At 40.7% G+C, this 20805-nt stretch overlaps 1 protein-coding gene across 1 annotated transcript in view; it reads left to right on the forward strand.

The window, feature by feature from the left end:
* Positions 1–18885, forward strand: part of ANKH (ANKH inorganic pyrophosphate transport regulator) — a 149680-nt gene extending 130795 nt beyond the window's left edge. Inside the window, exons 10-13 of the mRNA XM_054018446.1 lie at positions 13778–13907; positions 14933–15056; positions 15924–16023; positions 18163–18885. Coding sequence (XP_053874421.1) covers positions 13778–13907; positions 14933–15056; positions 15924–16023; positions 18163–18279 — 471 coding nt within the window. The 3' untranslated portion in view covers positions 18280–18885. The remainder of the gene's footprint in view (positions 1–13777; positions 13908–14932; positions 15057–15923; positions 16024–18162) is intronic.
* Positions 18886–20805: the final 1920 nt, after the last annotated feature.

Genomic DNA, 20805 nt, shown 5'->3' on the forward strand with positions numbered 1-20805 from the left:
CGAATCGTTCTCAATTATTTAGTCTATCATAGGAAATAAGTAGGGATTTATCCAAATCATGGCTCTATAACTAAAAATGTACAGATGGATTAGAGTGCAATTTGTGATGAGCAAAAGGTCAAAATTAATAGGGAAGGCACAGATATGGAATATTTACTCATAACTTCTCACCGAACACCCAAACCAGTCTGCTCAACTTGCCTATAACCTGACTCTACCTCCCTGACAAACCCAACCACTCTCTCTAACAAGCAACATTACAAAGGCAGAGAAATGAACTTAAAAATAATATGGGTCAACTCTGTTTCTTTGGCATCTTTCTTCTGGCAGGACCTTAGCCAGAACCTCGTTATGCCAAGGAGATGCTAAGTTATACATTAGAACTCAAACTTGCATCTTCCTGGCATAATTCATTTGTTTCACAACCAGGCCTTGACTGCCAGGGCAAGCTCTGTGCTCTCACTGACCTACTATTTGAAACATTCTGTCAGCTCCAGGAAGGGTCCAGTTCTAGAACAGTGCAACACCCAGGCAGAAGATCAACTTGTTTTCACCATGTTACTTCCCTCTCCTATGTTGAAAAGAATAGCAGTTCTGAAAATGACGTGTTGCCAGACGTATTCACTCAAACGAGGCTTCTCCCCTCACCATCCCTTTTTGGTTTTGGTTTTAGTTCTTACAGTAGTAAATATTAACTGCTATCAGGTTTCCAAATGCCATCTCAAACACAGATCTCCTGCCTGGTCAATAAGAGGTTTGACTACAAGGTGGACTTGCCAAAATCCTAATATCAGAGAGCTGATGGTTGTGTGCTATCCCTTGCACTCTACTGACCCTTTGTCTGTGAACAAGGAGATTCTGTTTTGTCCAGAGAGGTAAAGATTGATGTCTCATTGTCTGATTTTGCACAAAAAGGATCCGTTATGTGGGAATGAGTACAACAAGAGGAAAATAGAGGATCAGACATTTTCATTGTAGCATGTATCTGCACAAGCACCATAATTGTGAGGGGTGACACTGGAGTAAATCCCATGCATTTCTGCTGGGCTGATTTGAAGGCTGTAGTCAGAACACTCCAAAACTTAGAAAACTTTCAGGAGCACCGTGAGCTATAGCTTCAGTGACTAAATTCTGAAGTTGGGAGCTTTCAAAGAGATGTCGTGTCCACCACCATCAGCTTATTCAAGCTTTTATAAGAGCAGTCTGGATAAGCTTCACTTTTTTTTAAACCACCCACACACAGCATTCGTGCGCGTCTCCAACACATTAGTGAACCAGCCCAGGAGTAATCACAACGCTTAAGTATATTCAGCAGTAATTGCATGGGAAGAACATGCAGTAGCATCATTTTTGACCACGCTAATGCTAACAGAAATAAAGTTACTGTGCAGCTGCTGGACCTAGCTTTAGTTTTGCCAGTGATCTTCCTCTTATGTAGTAGTGTGGTATGAGCAAAGTCAGAGAAGGATAAGAATCTATGCACATGAAAACCACTACTTTGGCAGGGAAAAGTGATGCCATAGAGCATTCCTACATTGTTTGGTTCCTCCTAGTGCTTGAAAACTTCTGTATTTGACAGTTATTTCTTCCTTAACCCAACACTTAGTGAAGAGAGATTCTAAGACTACTCAGATATATGGGCAAACATTTTGCAGGGCACAGAAATTATCCATTGATATAAAATATTGACTTCATGACTGTTCACCATATTGTAGATGGACATAGACACAGTAGCATCTTATTCTGGTCTTTCTGTTGCAAACATGCATGTTTCTTGACTTATTCTACAAATTTCTTATATGGCCTAAGGTCCTAATATTCTGCCTCATCTCAAATGGGGTAATACATATAAGAATGCCATTAAGGTATATTTAAAAAAATAACATGAGATTGGGGGGTACCCTTTGCCCTTCTGTTGTTCATAGAAATGACTGACCCACAAAGTGTAGTGGACTGCCTTAAAAAAACCTCTTCTTAATATTTAAAAGCCCTTAATGTAGGGCTTTGGTGTGAGATCTTCTTAAACCTCTTCCTGATGGGTATTCCTGCTGGGATACCACCACCACATTTCATGTCCTCAGTCTTTGATGTGATAACTCCTAGAGTTTAGAATTTATTGGCCCGTGGCAATATACAAAATCATTTTTCAGTTTTGCTAAATTAGTTACCACTGTTATCTTCATATTTAGAGCCCTCTACCTTAAAAGAAGCCATGCATGACAATTGCTTATAAAATGGTGGTTATTAACCTATTTATTAGTGGTGATTGCACAGTATCATGAGCACTTTAGCAGGCAGTAGGGAATATTTTTAATATTGGTGTAATTGTAGAGCTATGCTTAAGGTTGCATCATTGTCCCTAATTACAGGGTGAAAATGGAATCAGAATATTTGGCTTAATGACAGCAAATATGAGTAATGCTGAGGTATTAAAGGTGCATTATTGCTCACCATTGTTTCACTTAGATTGAAACTGCAAGTAAAAACTACTTATTTCTTTCCACTTTAAGATAGGCGTTTATAAGATATAAACCGTGTTACCACCACATTGGCATTTGAGGGAGGCTTAAAGTTTCAAAGGTCATTGAAGCTGGCTGCTGCACACTGGCTATATAGCTGATATAGAAATTCTCTAAGATTACAGTGCTCTCCAGACATCTTGCATAAATGGATATCAGACAAAGGGTCAAATTCAGATCTTCATACTTATGCAACTTAGGGCAAGACACACATTTGAGTGGCTGATAGACTCTGCAACTAGAACAACCTTTTAAAAAAAAAATCACACCCACTCTCCACTTCAGCCTCTCTTTCATGTGTGGTGTCAACTTCTCGAAAGGGGATGGAGTGATTTGGAATTTATTTTATGTGAAAGAGACCACTTATCTAGCCAATAGGAAACTGTCTGAATATTATTTTACATCACGTGTGGCTAAATCAGTAATCCAAACAAAATATAAACTAAAGGACATCTTGTGGATTTGTTGCACTCTTTAGATGACTTTGGGTCCTTAACCTATTTTTAGTTATATATGATTAGATTATTCTATACAAGTGTAGAGTAAGACTGTACAAGAGAATACCTATACTAGACAGCTTCATCTTGAGATCACGCCAGACTTTCCCCAAATGTATCAAGTACAGTTCGCCTCCACTGTTATTAGAAGGCTATGCCCATTATACACCCACATTTCTGGGTTGACAGATATAATCCTCTTTGTCAGGCCCTAATTTTTAAAATGAGCATCAGAATCTAAACACATCAATAGTCTAAATTTGCCAGACACGAAACTCTGGAAATCTAAGTCACCTTTTGATGGCTTTTTCGTAATGAAATAAGAAGACATTAGGCTCCATTGATGCAATAGAAAGACCATAGCAATGATGTGCTACATGATGGATTGCACGTACCATCTGTTGTTGTTTTGGCTTGTGCTCTCAGTTAGAAAACATGAATGACGTTTGGTCATGCAAGTGTTTGAGAAATGATGAGTCATGTTGTTGTAGCTTTGTCAGCTGGTTGGGAGATTTTCTGATTGGAGATTACATTATAGCCCAATTTACATCTACTGTACTTGTCCTTTGCCATTTCCTGGAAAATTCTCTTTAGTGGCTCGTGTTTATTCATGGATGTACAAAAGCTACATATACATGTCAGTTACCTTGGTTAGCTTTTCGCTATAATTTATTACTTAATGGGTCTCTCAGGACAAGTAACCCCTGGTGGCGCACACTAAGTGCATTCAAATAGTTTCTAGGAGGTGTGGTATCTATAAAAGATGTGTGATAGAAATTCTTGGAAGCCAGTGACTTCACTCATTCAGGCTCTGAAATGAAATCTCAGCAACATTTTTGTACTGGAATTGTTTCATACATCGGTGGTTAAATTCTAGGTCAAATGCATTTACTGTATTTGAGAGAAGGGATTGAGTAGTTTGAGTGAGCACTTGTAGTTTGAGACTTTCTCTGCGGTAAGGAGGGGTGGGGATGGGAGTGGGGGAGAGACCAGCTGCTGCAAGCTTAGTGGCAGCAGGGAGGTAGGCTTCTCCAGGATGAGAGGCTGCTCTCCTCCTTACAGGGGAAATAACCAAAACGGAGTGCCTGCTTACGGGAAGAACTGACACATACACACACCACCACCACCACCAGCGAGGGGGCAGGGAAAGGTATTCCCCTTCGTTTTGTGTTTGTAAATTTGTTTCTTTTTGTTTGGTGGAAGAGCCCTCCTTGGGCCTGATAAGTAAACAGATGGGGAAGACAAACACTGTCCAGAGTGAGGCTGACTTACCTCAGGCCTGACACCATTAGAGGGGGAAGTGCTAAGTCGGGTGAGACAGAGGAGGTGCCTTGCCACACTTGATGTCAGGAATGGGGTTGTTGGCACAGCGAACCATCCTGGGGCAAGGTATGTCACCCCCAAAATGGACGACATTGTGAGGGCGCTGGTGCAAGCCATGACAGCAGAACAAGAGGCTACCTGGGTACAGATGGCCATCCAACAGTAGTTGGTACAGCTACAGCAGGAAGTGAGTCAACTGTTGATGAGCCAGGCAACCCAGGATCAAGCCACCCTGCAGGAGGTCTTGAACCAACTGAAAGCCCTGACTGCTCTGACACATGGCCACGATGGGACACGTGTTACCAACAGTTACCTACAAAAGATGACAATGGAAGATGACATGGAGGCATACCTTCTCACCTTTGAAAGAATGGCCCTACATGAAGCCTGGCCCCAAGACCAGTGGGCCAGCATCTTTGCTTCTTTCCTATGTGGAGAGGCCCAACATGGCAATGGAAGCTGCTACAGATTACTACCAGTTGAAGGCTGAAATCCTGGTGAGGTCCAGGGTGACAACTATAAGGGCCCAGAGGTTCCATGTGTAGAGGTACCGGGACAGCAAAGCACTGAGGTCACAACTCTTTGACTTGATCCATCTAACGCGGAAGTGAGTGTGCCCCGAGATCCACAGGACAGAGAGGTTTATAGACGTCTTAGTGTTGGACAGGTTCATGAGAGGACTACCATCAGACCTACAAGGATGGGTTAGCCAATATGACCCCTCCTCTTATGACAATTTAGTTGCCCCCGTAGACAGGCAGTTAATGATCAAGGAACTTTCTTGGACCACCGGGGAAGAGATGCATCGGATCAAGAGGCAAGTCCCCTCCCCGAAGGCCCAGACTTCTAAAGGGTTGGGCAGAACTATATTGGGGAGGAAGGATGCTGAAGAGCAACCCTGAGGCTGCGAAGGGACTTGGGGAACTGGAGAGAGAGGGTTATGGGGTAAGACTCAATCGCCAAAAATAGTAGGATGACCTGAGCAGGATATAGGTATTATGCCTGTCGGGAACTCGGGCATATAGCAGCCCAGTGTCTTAATGTTGAGGAGCCCATGCAGTGCAGCCTGGGTTATCCTGAAGATCCATGTGGCTTGATTAACCTTGTGGGATTCATGATGACCTCACATAGATATACGCAGCCAGTTAGGATGAATGGCAGAGAGACCATTCCATTAGTGGACTCTGGAAGTGCCGTCACACTGGTCTCAGGGAAACTAGTGGGGCGGAACCAGCTTTCTCGGGCCAAATGCACAGGAATAATCTGCGTACATGTGGCTGTCAATTACTATCCGACCATCCCTCTACAAATTGAGGTTCAGGAGAACACTACAAGGGTGACGGCAGTGGTGGTCCCTAAGCGCCCATATCCAGTTCTCCTAGGATAAGATTTTGCAGGGTTTGGAAACCTACTCCTGGTGGATGAGTCAGAGGAGGGTAGTGATCCTGGGATTGATACTCTGGCACCAGTAGATAGCCCTCTCCCAGTTTCTCTGAATTAGTCCACGACTTTTCTCTGCAACTGGAAAGCCCTGGAAAGCTAGGCGAGAAAGGAAGGACAAAAGATTTGGGACCAGGATCTTGACCCTGAACCAAAAGGCTGTGCTCATAGGTAAGCAATCTCGTCCAACAGGTGGGGGAGGGGTGACTCAGATAGTTGATGAGCCAGAAGCTAGACCCAGTTCTGCTGAGACCAATCCTGGAGGTGCAACAGAAATAGGTGCCCTTGCTCTTGAATATATTGGGCTCTCATTCAAGAATTTTGGGCAGAACCAAGCCAATGATACTGTACCACAATATTAGAAAGAGATAGTTGAGGTGAATGGGGTCCTGGTGGAGGGGAAAACCAAAGGTCAGGGTCACACTTCATGATAAAAAGGGACCTATTATATAGAGTAGTCCAAATACAAGACCAAGAAGTGGAGCAGCTCCTGGTACCTCGAAGACACCAGAGGGCAGCGTTGGACCTAGCCCATCGTCATTTGTTCGGAGGACATCTAGGAGTAGATAAGAGCCTTGATCAAATCCTACAGAGGTTCTTTTGGCCAAGAGTTTATATGGGATCTGACTACATTGTGCCTGCTGCCCAGAATGCCAATTATATGTCTCACAACTGCACTTGAGGGCCCCCTATCAATTATTGAAGTCGTGTTCAAGAGGATAGCTGTAGACCTGATAGGCCCACTGGAGAAGATGGCCCGGGGCCATCAGAGTGTGCTTGTTGTTCTGGACTACGCCACCCAATACTCAGAAGCCATACCCCTACGAAACACAATGTACAAGATCATGAAGGAGTTGATTCAAATTTTCTCTAAGGTTGGGATACTCAGAGATCTTGACAGAGCAAGAAACCCCCTTTGTGTCAAAATTGATGAAAGACGTGTGCAATGCTCCACATATGGGCCCTATGAACCTCAGCTATCATCCACAGACTAGTACCAGAGGGGTAGCCATGTTAGTCTGGATCTGTAAAAAGCGACAGAGTCCTGTGGCACCTTATAGACTAACAGACGTATTGGAGCATAAGCTTTCATGGGTGAATACCCACTTCGTCAGACACATCCACAGACTGATGGCCTCGTTGAACACTTTAATAGGACACTGAAGAACATGATATGGAAATTGGTGAGCCGGAATGGAAAAATTGGAATACCTTACTACCTTACCTGATGTTTGCTATAAGGGAGATTCTCCAGATGTTTGCTATAAGGGAGGTTCCCCAGACTTCTACTGGGTTTTCCCCCTTTGATCTGCTGTATGGTCACCACCCCCATGGTATACTGGACATTGCCAAGGAAGACTGGGAAGAACAGCCTAACCAGGGAGGAACATCATTGAGCATGTGATGTATATACGGAACCAAATAGCCCAAGTCACCCCCATAGTGTGAGAACACCTGGAAATAGCACAAGAGACCCAACAGACCTATTATAATCACTGAGCGAAGGGTCAGAAATTTCAGACGGGAGATCTGGTAATGGTGCTAGTGTCCACAGCTGAAAGCAAGCACCTGGCCATATGAAGTAGTAGAAGCCATCGGGTACATTGACTATAAAATTTAACAGCCCAAACACCAGAATCGGATCTACCATGTCTACCTATTGAAGCTCTGGCAAGACAGAGAAGCCAACAACAGGACAACACCCTGCAGCAAGGGGGCAAGGAAAGGTATTCCCCTGTGTTTTTGTGTTTCTAAATTTGTTTCTCTTTGTTTGGAGGAGGAGCACTCCATGGGCTGCACGGAGGCCTCCCTTGGTACTATTGGTAAATAAACAGAGGTGGAACACAAATACTGTCCAGAGTGGGGCTGATTTACCCCAGGCCCCGTCCCACCACTGCCAGAGGGTGAAGTGCTAAGTCTGGTGAGATGGAGGACATACCTTGCTACACTACCTAATATGAGGTAACAAAATTCAAACTGGTGCTTGAATTCCACAAACAAAGGCCTTACTCCAATAACACTAAGCTCTCAGCCTCAGCAAGTTTCACCCTGTGCTTAGTGATTCACAGCATCCCCTACTGCATACACATTACACTGAATGGCAGTCATCAGACGCATTTTTTAGGATCTCTGTCTAATAAAGACATGGTCAGATAAAGACACACGCCACCGTTGTTGTAATAGACGCATTACACACAAACTCTTTACCCAGTGGCCTGCAATGATGCAAGTCTCCAGTTGTTGTGTGTGTCTATTTAGAATGTAAGCTCCACAGGGAAGGGATTATTTTCCTCTGTGTTCTGCATGACACTTGGCATGCTGTGGGCATATAGCAAATATAATAAACATTACCCTTGTTTTTGCAAAGCTAACAATCCAGGAAGCCAGCCTGCATGGTAGGACATTATTATTAGAGAAGTTTGAGTTCTTTAGATCTTTACTGCTTTTGACCCTCATCCTGCAAACACTTAAGCCCATGCTTAAATATACTACTGTGAATAATCAATTTAACTTTTCCATCATGAATTGATTTCAATTGAACTTCTTAGGGTAGTTATGTAAGCGTGTGCTTAAGTGCATGCAGCATAGGGCTTATAGTCCTGATCCACATTATAGTCAATAGCAAAACTTTCATTAACTTCAATGAGAGCAAAACTGGACCCTGAGCGTAGTAGTTTTGAACTAATCTACAGTAATTCTGGAACTAAAGAAAAAAGAAAAGATTTTCTCCTCTTAGCCATATTAGGATACAATTTGAGACACTTTCAGAGAAAGAATGAGCTGTTCTTTGCTGTATAGAAGCATATACTTTGTCCTGGTAATATGCCAGTGCTGCTGTTCAGTATAGCATAGGGAATGATGTACCAATCTTGCAGGAACAGCATTATGCTATGCAGTACAGTAGCTGACACTGATTTGCAATACAAGAATGATAAAGTTCTTTCATTCTAATTTGCTAAATCTGTGGAAGTAGTTTTCCTTTGATGTCTTAGACGTGTTCCTGAGCTCTTGAACCAAGACACGGCATTGAAATTACAGTCAGGGTGTCACTTTTGAATACAAGGATGACGGATTTCCCAAAAGATTGAAAAATGTATGGCAGAAAAATCCTTGTTTCATTTAGGAAGTGGAAATTGCTCTTTATATCTTTGGAGAATTATGCTGTTATAAATCTTTGAAGATGTCAGGGTAAACAGAGTTTGATTAATTTTTCACAGAATACTGCAGTTTTAGCTAGAGGTTACACTGCTATTAAAATTACAGCTTTTGTCATCCTCAAAATTCAGGTGGTTTTAAAATATGTTCTCTTTAACCATGAAAGTAGATAAATTGCTTGCTATGAGTAGTGTGTTTCTGATTAAAAGAGAACTTTTACTGGAAAAAAATGGATTTTGAACTTATGAAGTGATAAAAGATTGAAATACTTTTTTATTTGTTTATTGCACATAATAAAATTACTGTAATTTCAAAAGGAACATTTGAGGAAAAAGTTAGAATTTTGACTTCCATTATCTGTGTATGTTCTCTATAGTTCAGTTCCTGGTTTTCTAATAGCAAGGTCATCTTCAGGGTGACCAGCTATCTGTGTCTAAGAAGAAAAGTGCATTGAAGTTAGTGCAATTAAAACTTCACAGTTCAAACTTCGACTTTTCAGAGATAAAGAGCAATTCACTTTATGGCTATTTCACTTCAGTGTGGGTGTCTGAGCATGGGCAATAAAATGAAACGTTTGATTGTGCCTGTGTTTGCCCTAAGTTATTTTCGACATTAGGCTTTATAGGTAAGTCAATCAGAAAGCTCTCCTGCATAGCAACTTTATGCTGTTTCTCAAAAACTGTACAGTATGCCAGTCACAGCACTCTCGCTAATGACTGCCACAGTTCAGGAATTCACACAGTCACTATGCTGCTATTAGTATCTGTACTGTGCACATGCAAACCTCTCCATTCTCATTAGTTATTAGATCCCTTCTGCTCTTATTGGCTTCTGTATGCTGAATTTTCAAGCTGTTTGCCAGCGAGAAAGATGCCAGCTAAAGCAGAAAATCTCCAAAATTCACATTAGCAACCTTTGGTTCATTTCTCTTTCTTCCATCTTACTCTTTGCACTTGTTTTTCAACAGATAATTCAAGATAGGCTCAAATCACTGCAGCAAAATATTTTATTTAAAAGAAAATTAGGCCCACATCCACAAACCAGCTTAGGCATTGCGATGCTCAGTGTCCCAATGCCTAACTTTTAGGCACCTAGAAAATTACAGCAACACTGTGATCCTCAAAGCCTGCGTTAGGCACTTAAGCTCCCTCTACAATGAATGGGGAGAGAGGTGCATTAGAATGCAATCCACAAAAGCCAGAATGCTAGGTGAAGAGCTGCTTAAGTTAGCCAGAGGGAGATGCTGATGAGAGGGGTTTGTCCTACCGCACCCATTCACAGAGTTTAGTGCCTAAGTCCAGGCTGCAGGAAGGCAGAGCTGTGAACCCCTCTCCTGGAGTCAGGTGACTTAGGTACCGAAGTTGTTTCTTGTGAGAATGAGACACTTGCCTCACTCCACACAAAACAGCCTGAAGAGCAGTGATGGTGCTTATCTTATAACTCTTAGCTCAGTGGTTAGAGCATTTACCTGGGATGTGAGACGTGCAGGTTCAATTTCTCCACTGGCCTGAGGGGAAAAGGAGATTTGAACAGGGATCTTCTATCTTGGTCTCTCCCGTTGAAGCTGTTCGACTGTGGATAAATAATTAGAGAGCCTTTGGAGCAGGGGGACCGGACCCAGGGTTTCCCACCTCCCAGGTGGGTCCTAACCACCAGGCTACAGACTCATTCACTCTCTCTGACCCAGTGACTCTTATCCACAGTGCAAGTGCTTCCTCAGGAGAGACTGAGGCAGCTGCACATCAGAATATCCCATAGGTCAGTGGTTAGAGCACTCTCCTGAGAGAGTGGAGGCCCCTGTTCAAATCCTTACTTCCCCTCAGGCCCAGGGGGGTAATTGAACCTGCGTCCCAGGTGAGTGCTAACCACTAGGCTAAAAGTTATAAGGCTACTACCCCACTCGCCAAGAACGTGAATGGGACCCAATCCAGTAGGCAGCCGCTAAACATGCCTACTTGATCAGGTCCCACAGGTGAGATAAGTGTTTGTCTGCCTATTTTCCTCTGCTTAGTGGATCACTCTGGGACTTAGTCTGGAGGCTCATCTCCCACCTATCAGAGGGAGGCAGCAATGCATATGCTCAGAGGCAGAAACTTAGGCACCTAGAGAATTAGTGTTTGGCAGGAGTTTTGTGAATCACAGTAGAGCCTAAAACTTGAATTCAGCTGCCTAAATCCCAAATTTAGGCACCTAAGTCTCTGAGGTTTAGGCTGCTTAAATTAATCCCACCCTTAATTCCTGTCCACAAGAAGAAGAAATAAAGCTAAATCAGCAGCCTGAAGTAAGTGGCGCTCTATCTACTGTAGACTTTGTTCACGCCTCTAAGCTGTCAGGAAGGTGCCTCTCCATGTAGCACAGGGTAAAGTGACTTATTTGTAGAGCCCTGCACGGTTACAAAGCTTATATCCGCAGATGGGGATATCCCCATCTGTGGAAGTAAATTTTGTGTCTGTGCAGTGGTCTGTTTACTTGGTGTTGTCAGCTGAAGAGTGTCTGCTTGCACGTTAATTAGAAAAGACAATCACTGGTACGCAACTAGAAAACAAGGGTGAAATACTGGCCCCATTAAAGTCAATGGGAGTTTGGCTGTTGACTTCAGTGGAGCCAGAGTTTCACTGCAAATATATGTAAGAACATGTCGGTCATATAACTGGAGAACTGCTAATGGCCATGAAATTTCACCATAGATTTAAAAAAGAGTCAACTGAGGGCATCATCAGATCGCATCACCACTCATGATTTACTGAAAAGTAAATTCAGTTCTATTGTCTTGCAATCTGTCAAACTGTTATGTTTTAAGGCTTCTGGTTATGGTTTGTTTTATTTATGATCACTCTTTCTCAGCATCAGTTTTCTTGTGGAAGATGAAAAATAACTAACTTTATTTTTAACAACAAAACCAAATTGAATTACAAGGTGTGAAGAACACACCAGAGATAAACAATGGTGTGAACATCAGGGCTGCTGTCCCTACCTATGGAGAAAGTGCCCTGAGGTCTTTAAAGTATTGCCAGTAAGGACTTTTGTTTTGTATCTCATCCCAAAAATGGCACAGCTAACTGCACAGAGTTCCCACCACTGTGCTGGGGCAATGGTTCAACACTTGCTGAGAGGGAAGAGCATTATGTGCTGAGCCGCCACACCACTTCTTACAGCACGGTGCCTTTTCTTTGACGCTTTCCATTCAAATCCAGACTAACCATAAAAGTTCTTAAATGATAATATCTGACAAGTTCAGATGGCTGCCAGGCTACTACAGCTTTCCAACGTGCGTTGACGCTTTGTACAGGATAAAAGCAGACACATTTCTATACCTTTTAAAGTACTGGTATCAGCAGTAAAGTTAAATCTTTCTTGGAGGCAGTTTCAAAACTAAGCTAGTCAAATCCATGTTTGTTTATGTGCTTCTGAACATTGGCACTCTATCTACTGTAGACTCAAGTTTTTAAATCATACTTGATCATCCTAATGTAACAAGCTGCAGACAGACACTATAGGAATGCCATGTGCTGGGGGTTCTTGGTTCTTGAGCTGTCCTAGGGGTTACTACCATTATACTGATGGTAGTGTCTCTGTGTATACAACTGTTCCGCTCCTCCTATGTGACTGTTGTGAGTGCATGTACATCCGTGTGTGTTTGTGGGCAACCTCAGAAGACATGCACTATTTTTATACTCTTTACTGTTGCATTTGGAATGGAGGAAGGAGATAGGTGCAGTACAATAATATTTGGCATTTCTACAGATTTCAAAGATCTGTAGCATCCAGGGATCTCACTGCAGGTTATAAATATTAATGAATTAAGCCCCACCCACCCCCAACCCCTGTAGTTAAAGGAGGCGGTAGCTAGGAATTTACTGCATTCAGACACTTAAGAGCCTTTGGGAGGGTTATATGAACACAGTCCTCAAAACAAAAGAACATTAATTCCTCAGTGTCTGTCTTCAAGAACAACTTCTGCTAGTGTTTTCTTTTCCAAGGCTGCTGTTCGATTTATTTCAGGGACGGTCAGAAAGTTTTCAAGTTCGGAATCTATTTTCTTTTTGTTACTCTGCATTACGCTTTGTGGTAAAAGCATTTGGGTGTTCAGAGCCACTAAGCACCCACAACTTTGTTTGAAGTCAGTGGGAGCTGTGAATGTTCAGCACTTCACCAAGTGCAGGGATTGTTCTTACTCGTGGTAAGGGGAAAGGTTCCTCGGATGACCTCTCACAACCTTTTCTCCACGATTTCTACTTAGGTTAGCGTCTGGCTAGCCCTTTACATGTAAAGAAGCCAGGAATTCTAGAATCCAAACATTATAAAGTTACATTGTATTACATTTTCCTGTGTATCAATTATTAATTTATGACTGATTCATAACCTGCTGGATCTTAGTATTTGCCTGGTGTACTATTTGTTGTTTTTCTCTATTTCTTTCATTGGTTTATATGTAAAGAGGCAGTAATATAGGCTGGTAGTTAAAGGAGGTAGCTAGGAGTCAGAACTGGCAAGTTCTAGGCTATCAAATCATCATGTGATCTTGAGCAGATTACTTAACCTTCCTGTATCTCCGTTTACCCATCTGCACCAATAATATATGCCAGTCTTACGGGGATGGGGCTTAATTCATTAATGTTTATAACCTGCTCTGAGATCCTTGGATGCTACAGATCTTTGAATGCTGTAGAAATGCCAAATATTATTGTACTGCACCTATCTCCTTCCTCCATTTAATACAGGAAATACTTGCATTATCAGTTAAGGCTGTAGATTAGCAGTTAAACTCCTGTCTCTTTTCTTCTCCTTCCTTGCTTTGCTGTGCAAACTCTTCCTAATATTGTTTGTGGTTCTCTTTTCCAGCTCTGTTTTTTGATGTTTTGGACTCCGAATGCATCAGAGAAGATTTTAGTTGACATAATTGGAGTCGATTTTGCCTTTGCAGAACTGTGTGTCATTCCTTTGCGCATCTTCTCCTTTTTCCCAGTTCCAGGTAAAAATACAGACCAGTTGACATTAGGGCTGAATGTGGCTGAAGGTATAAATGTTGTAGTGAGGGTCTGTCACTAGACAGACAAATTTAGCATACATACATTTCTTAAATGGACTCAGTGGGAAAACTAAAAGCGGACATGTATCTGTTCTAGGTGCCTGAGCATGTGCATTGTGCACTGTGTGTTTCTGCCCAACTGTAATTAACTGTGTGTTTGTACAACATGTTGGACAACTACACAATATGAACACACCTTGATACTGAACAGGGCCAACAAACAATAAAACTGAATGCTCTCCTTCATATTATATGGATGTTTATTACACTACTAGCCAAAATATTTCCCTCAAATATTAAAATGCTGATGTAAATATTATAACCTACATGTGTTACTGCTACATTGTATAGAGTCTTCCAATGGATCAATATATATCTAAGAGCACAGCTCCGTAAGGATTATGGTCTCCAAATATGAAGTTCTGTTTCAGGGGGTCTGTTCCTCACTTGACACATATAGGAGGTATCCTTTCTTCCTGACCTTAAAAGGGGTTATGCATTTTTAATGAGGAGAATGCACCTACCATATGGAAGAGAAGTTTAAGATTTATTTGTATTACTGTCACACACACACATTTTTATTTTAATGGAGTCAAACTATCTTATTGTAAAATGTTTTTGGCAGGACAGTTCACACTGAGGGAAGTTTGCTGTACCTCTGACTGCTTTTTGCACAATTAAAAGCACTAAAACAATTCTGGACTTCCAGTCTAGTTTGCAGTTAAGACAATTTCACTGTAGGTAAAGCAACTGTAAACAAGGGCCATGGTGTTTGTAATTTTTATGCTAAACACTAAATAAATAGTATTTATAATAATAATACCTTGCTCTTCAATAGCACTTTTCACCAGTAGATCTCAAAGCACTTTACAAAGAAGGTCAGCATCATTATTAACATGAAAAAATGCGGTCTCTTCCTTCATTTTCTACTGCATATTTTGATGGTTTTTCTTCCTTTTTTCTGACAGTGACAGTTAGAGCACACTTGACTGGCTGGCTCATGACACTAAAGAAGACATTTGTATTGGCACCCAGCTCTGTGCTGCGCATCATCGTCCTCATCACTAGTCTCATTGTGCTGCCTTACTTAGGGTAAATTACTCCACTCACCACAGCTCTAATGGAGCCACTCTCCTTTTTCCCCCCTATTTCATTTAGACATAGAATCTCAGGGTTGGAAGGGACCTCAGGAGGTCATCTAGTCCAACCCCCTGCTCAAAGCAGGACCAATCCCCAGCTAAATCCCCAAATGGCCCCCTCAAGGATTAAACTCACAACCCTGGGTTTAGCAGGCCAGTGCTCATACCATTGAGCTATCCCTCCCCCCTTATTTAACTCTTCGTCTTTCCACCAAAGGCAGAGACTAAAATAGAACCAAAATAGTTTCAAACTCCTGTAAATGATCACTTCCAAAGTTCCAGCCACATCCCATCTCTAGCTAGGCATGACACTATTGGCTCTTGTTGAAAATTCTACAGATGTTAATAGAGATGAAACCAATACCCACAGGATGCTATGAAAACTTATTAGAATTATACAGAAATTACTTTTCTGAAAAATCTATGCAATAGGTATATAGGGAATGGTATCTTTTCTGTAGACTTCTTTTAAAAAAAAACTGTTATTGTCTACAACAGAACTGTTATTCTCAATTAAATTCTATATTTAGATTGCCTTGGGGCAGAATTTGATTCACAATGGGTCTCCTCTCGTTTTTGGGCAATAAAAGATTATAGTAAATAATGAAACTATTTAGGAAGCAAACGTTACTATAATATATCAGTTATTCTCTCTACCAGTGCCTAGATTTTTGCCCCAGAGAATATTAAATACCTGTCACATTATGCCTTGTGTAGAAATTGTTCATTAAAATACATTGGTTCAGTATTTTACTGAAAGTATAATTTTCTATTTTTATTTTTGTTTTAAATCCTACCTTTTTCTTTTTGCCATTATCAGGGTCCATGGAGCCACCCTAGGAGTAGGATCACTTCTAGCTGGTTTTGTAGGAGAATCTACCATGGTTGCAATAGCAGCTTGCTATGTCTGTCGGAAACAGGTAGGAAACTGGTTGTGTAGAATCTAGTGACCATGACAAACATAGATAATAACTACTTATGTATGGTGACAAGTTGTGTAGAAAACACAATTTTTGTGTAAAGGCCATGTGGAAGTGAATAAAATATTCACTTAACTGGATGGAGATGGGTTTTCTCCTCCACAGACACAAACACACACACACATTCAAAGTACAGCAAGTGAGAAACTTTACTCATGTGGAGTATTCATGCATCTCTCAGTGGCCTCAGTCCTATATAGCCTTATGCTTAACTTAACTCATGTGGCTAGTTCCATTGATTTCAATGAGGACTCACATGAAAAAAGTTATGCATAGGTAGAAATGTTTGCAGGATGAGGGTCAATGGGAATTCCCATGTGAGTATGGTTTCTCACATGCATGTGTGTGTCTGCAGGATTGAACCCTTACAGATATGTTTTCAGGGTACTGCACAAGGTATTTGCTGCATAACTCCAGTTGGAAGCATCAATCATCTCATTAGCTAAACAGAATTGGGGGGGAGGGGGAGGGGAGAGTGTAGAGAAAAGAATCCTTGCTATTGTGGGTTGGTTTGTTTGTTTGTTTTTTAATTTAGAAATTTCCATTAGAGGCAAAAAATCAAAAAGCCCTGCACATTTTTACCACTTCTGCTTTTATCAAAAATTATGAAATCAGAACCTACCTAAAAGCTTTTGAACTACAAGCTCATTAATCGAAGTTAAGAACAGGCTTGAGGCACATCAGCAGAGCAGAGAAATTCGCACCGCCTTACTCAACACGCGGCTAAATAGAGAACTTTGTTTCTCTATAGTTGTTAGTTTATCTTTTTCTTGCTCACTAAAAATAGTACGAAAAATCTTATATCCCAAGCTATTCTTGGCTTGTAGTTTCACAACCAATTTTTGTTTACACTAATATTTTTATTATTTGCATGGTACAATTGTCACATCTCCTGCAGTATTTTTGACCTCCATAATTTTCAGACAAAGTACTTTATTTTTGTAGTATAATGAAGTGGTAACAACTGGATGATCACATTTGCCTGACACGTTAACTATTACATGCCCAGTGAATCTGAAATGATCTCTTCACCAGCCAATGTGGTAATGGCACAATCAACAGTAGTTTTGCATATCAGTTTATTTTCAGCTAAAAGATTCAACATAGGTAAAATGTTTGAGAGTCACAAACTAGTTTTCTGTATACACCGTCCTCGTAGTCTTACTCCATTAGTATGCCTGATTCAGCTGAATCAATAATATCAGTGGGTTTTGGGGGGAGTTTTACAACTGTTTTCCATAAGGACTGGGCAGCCTGCTGAGAAACAGATAATAAAGAACAGATGCTTCAACTTGATTCATGTTGGGGCTGAGGGCATCTTAGGTTTACTCATCCAAAACATCCTGCACGAATCATATGACTGTCTTGAAACGACAGACATTAAGCCACATGTGCTCAACAGCAGAATGTTGGGAACACAAGTGGCGTGCCTCATACTGACAATGGCTTCTCCGATCAGTAGTGAACAGAGAGCTTGGCTCAACAGGTAAACACGCTACAAGGGAACTGGCCTTTGCTTTTGTCACTTTCTCAAAGACAATACTAACTAAGTATTCTGAACTAGGACACAGGAATTCTAGGTTCTGTTCCCAGCTGTGCCATTGATTTTGTGAGCTTGGGCCAAGTGAATTAACTTCCTAGTTCTTTAGTTTTCCTCTATGTAAATATACCTTCTGTCTTTGAGAGGAATGTTACTGTACTAGTGGATGTCACTATTTTTACCCTTGTGCTCCTGACTTGTGACATTTTGGAAGGTAGAACACCACCTTTCACTTTCTGTACATAGTGTTTTCCCTCCAATTATCCTGAAGCACTTGCCTCCTAACACCCCTCTAAGAGAGAGGCAACAATAATACCTGTGTTTCAGAGAACAAAATGGATCCATGGGGATGTTAAAGGAAGTTTTTTAATTAACATGACAAATCAGTAGCATACCAAGAGTGGAAGCCAGGAATGTTGCATTCTAAACATTAGACCACATTCCTTCTGATAAGGCCTGACATTTGTAGGATTGAACTGCTGCACAATGAACAATATAGATGGTCCTGTGCTTATGAATACAACCTCTTTTTGACCTAGAAAAAGAAGCGGAACGAAAATGAGACCGCTACAGAAGGCGAAGACTCAGTAATGACTGACATGCCACAGATAGAAGAAATGACAGACATCGTAGAAATGAGAGAAGAGAATGAATAATAAACGGGACGTGATTGTTCTCTGCAGGGACACATAGAATGATACTTCAGCATCTTTTCTTCTCTCATACTTTTTTTTTTGTTTTTATTTTTGTAATAAAGAGGCCTTGATTTAAAAGGCTTCAGATAAATTCTCTAGCATACTGAGTATGCTCACACTAATGAGGGACCTAAAGAAAGGTCTTTGCTTTTGCTTGTTCAATTGAATTTGTTTTCTCGCTCCATGCAAACACAAAAGATATGGCTGCATCACATGAAAGGGCATTTTCCTCAATACGCATCCATCTTCTTTGGACAATCTGCATTTGTCAACCAAAGCCTTGCTGTGTGTCTCTGTGCCATTGACTCTGCTGCCATCCTTTCTTCCCTCTTTTTTAATTGAGAATTTAAAAAAAACAAACAAAAACAACCTTTGAAAATGCAGCTTTATTTTACTCGCTTGACAATGATTTTGCTATCTAAACTAATGTACCACGGTGGGCCATTATGTTTGTTTTCATTCGTCATTCGGTGTTATGCTGTATATTGTTACAAAACAAGGTAGGAAGGCATGAGCCCCAGTGAGCAAATGGTACATAAAAATAATAAAAGGGATGCGAGAAATACAGGACAAGAATGCTATTTAGCCTTTATTAAGTTATCTGAGATGCAAGATTTTTCCAAAATTGTACACATTTAATTAAGAAGTTTTATAGAACGTTGTTGCCAAGTCTTACACATAGTTTCCTTATTACCAGTTTCCGTTCTCCTTTCCTGAACAGGGTGCAGCAGTTGGTAGAGTGGTGCAGTTGCATCTAAGGGTATATCTACACTGCAATAAAACACCCATGGCTGGTCTATGTTAGGGCTCCTGGGGTTCGGGCTGTGGAGCTATAAAATTTCAGTGTAGATGTTGGGGCTGGAGCCCAGACTCTGGAACCAAGCCAGAAGATCTGCATTGTAATTTTGTAGCCCCTCAGCCCGACCCCTGCAAGCCCAGTCACCTGACACAGCCAGTCGTGGGTGATTTATTGCAATGTAGACCTACCCAAGATTCTTTTCTAAGGGAAGAAAAGAAGAAGAAAAGCTTTACCAAAGTTCTGGTTCACTGGTCTGACATAAGTTCTATGTATAATTAGTTTATACACTACAGTTTGCTATACAATTATTTCTACAATCTGTGTTCAAAAACATACATATAACAGAGTACACCATGGTATAGCCCTTTAATACATATAACCCTATTAAATATACAGGGGTATTGCTTTAACCTGTTTCCCTATAAAAGTAAATCAAAATCAGTGTGGGAGAAGTTTGAGTGCCTGCCAGGATGCTGAAGTCCCACATTAGGGATCCAATTCTACAATTCTTGCTCACACCGAGTAACCCTTGTGAGAATAGTTCCATGGGAATGAGGAGAACTGCTCACCACATGAGTAAGTGTTGTACAATGTGAACAAGGTGGGCACTGTTAGGTTTAAGTGGGGCTTAAATAGCACAGAGGGCCTTCACATGGGTGATGTGTATTAGCATGAATTTCATCCTGTATGATACATCCTTAAATTATGGATTTTAAATCTTATTTAGTAAAGTATATTTTTGTAAGTTTTAGAAGTGAATTATTATTTAATTATGGACAAATTCAGTTTCTAGATAACTTACCAGCTAGTCCTTACACTTCAAAGAACTGATCAACGCTAAAAACTTATTTTAAAGGCTATATCAATATGTGTATATATACATACATGTGTATAAATATATATATTGTACATTATGTGTAATTTATTTTAGGCTACAGTACACTTCCTATTTTTCCAAGTTCAGTAAAAATGTCTCTGATACAGTCCGATGTTTGCTCATGTACTGGTTATACCAGCAGTGAAACAAAACGTATTGTATCAGTGACCATTGCATCTTATTTGCAACGTTTGTACTGTTTGTTATATGTAGTAAGATAAAAAATGAAATTTTGAATGAGTTGCAAAAATCAGTCCATTGCTATTGAAAATAGTGCCACAGGATGGGTGAAATTAAATCCATACGGTTTCAATGCTATCAGGAGGTTTTCCCCACTATTCCTTACAGTAGAAGAAATAAACTCAGACAAATCAACTTTGTGCTGTATGAATACTGTGCACATATAAAAATTCATGAGTACAGACTCTCACAGCCATCTGTATATTCCCTGTATATAGATTGATGTAGACCATAGTGACCAGTTCAAGGTCTTCTCTAGTGCCATAGTTTTGCTTTCTCTAGTACATCTGTGTTCAAATTTTCAACATGCAGTTTTTCTGGCAAAAGCAGAGCTAAACTGAGAAAATATTTTATTGTAATGTTTCTTCTGGTACATAACTAGAAATTTAAGCAGCAGTATTTTTGAATATTTGTGAGCGTTAAATATTTATGTAGTTAAAATTCCACAAAAACCAGAAAGTAAAAAAAAAAAAATCTAATATTTAAAGGCTAAAGCTTTTTGTTTAGCTAGAAGTTTTGGCATATGGCAAATGCCAAATTCTTGGTGATACAACTGGAAGTGTTAAGCTAG

This window comes from Malaclemys terrapin, chromosome 2, assembly GCF_027887155.1.
Source record: "Malaclemys terrapin pileata isolate rMalTer1 chromosome 2, rMalTer1.hap1, whole genome shotgun sequence".
NCBI lineage: Eukaryota > Metazoa > Chordata > Testudines > Emydidae > Malaclemys > Malaclemys terrapin.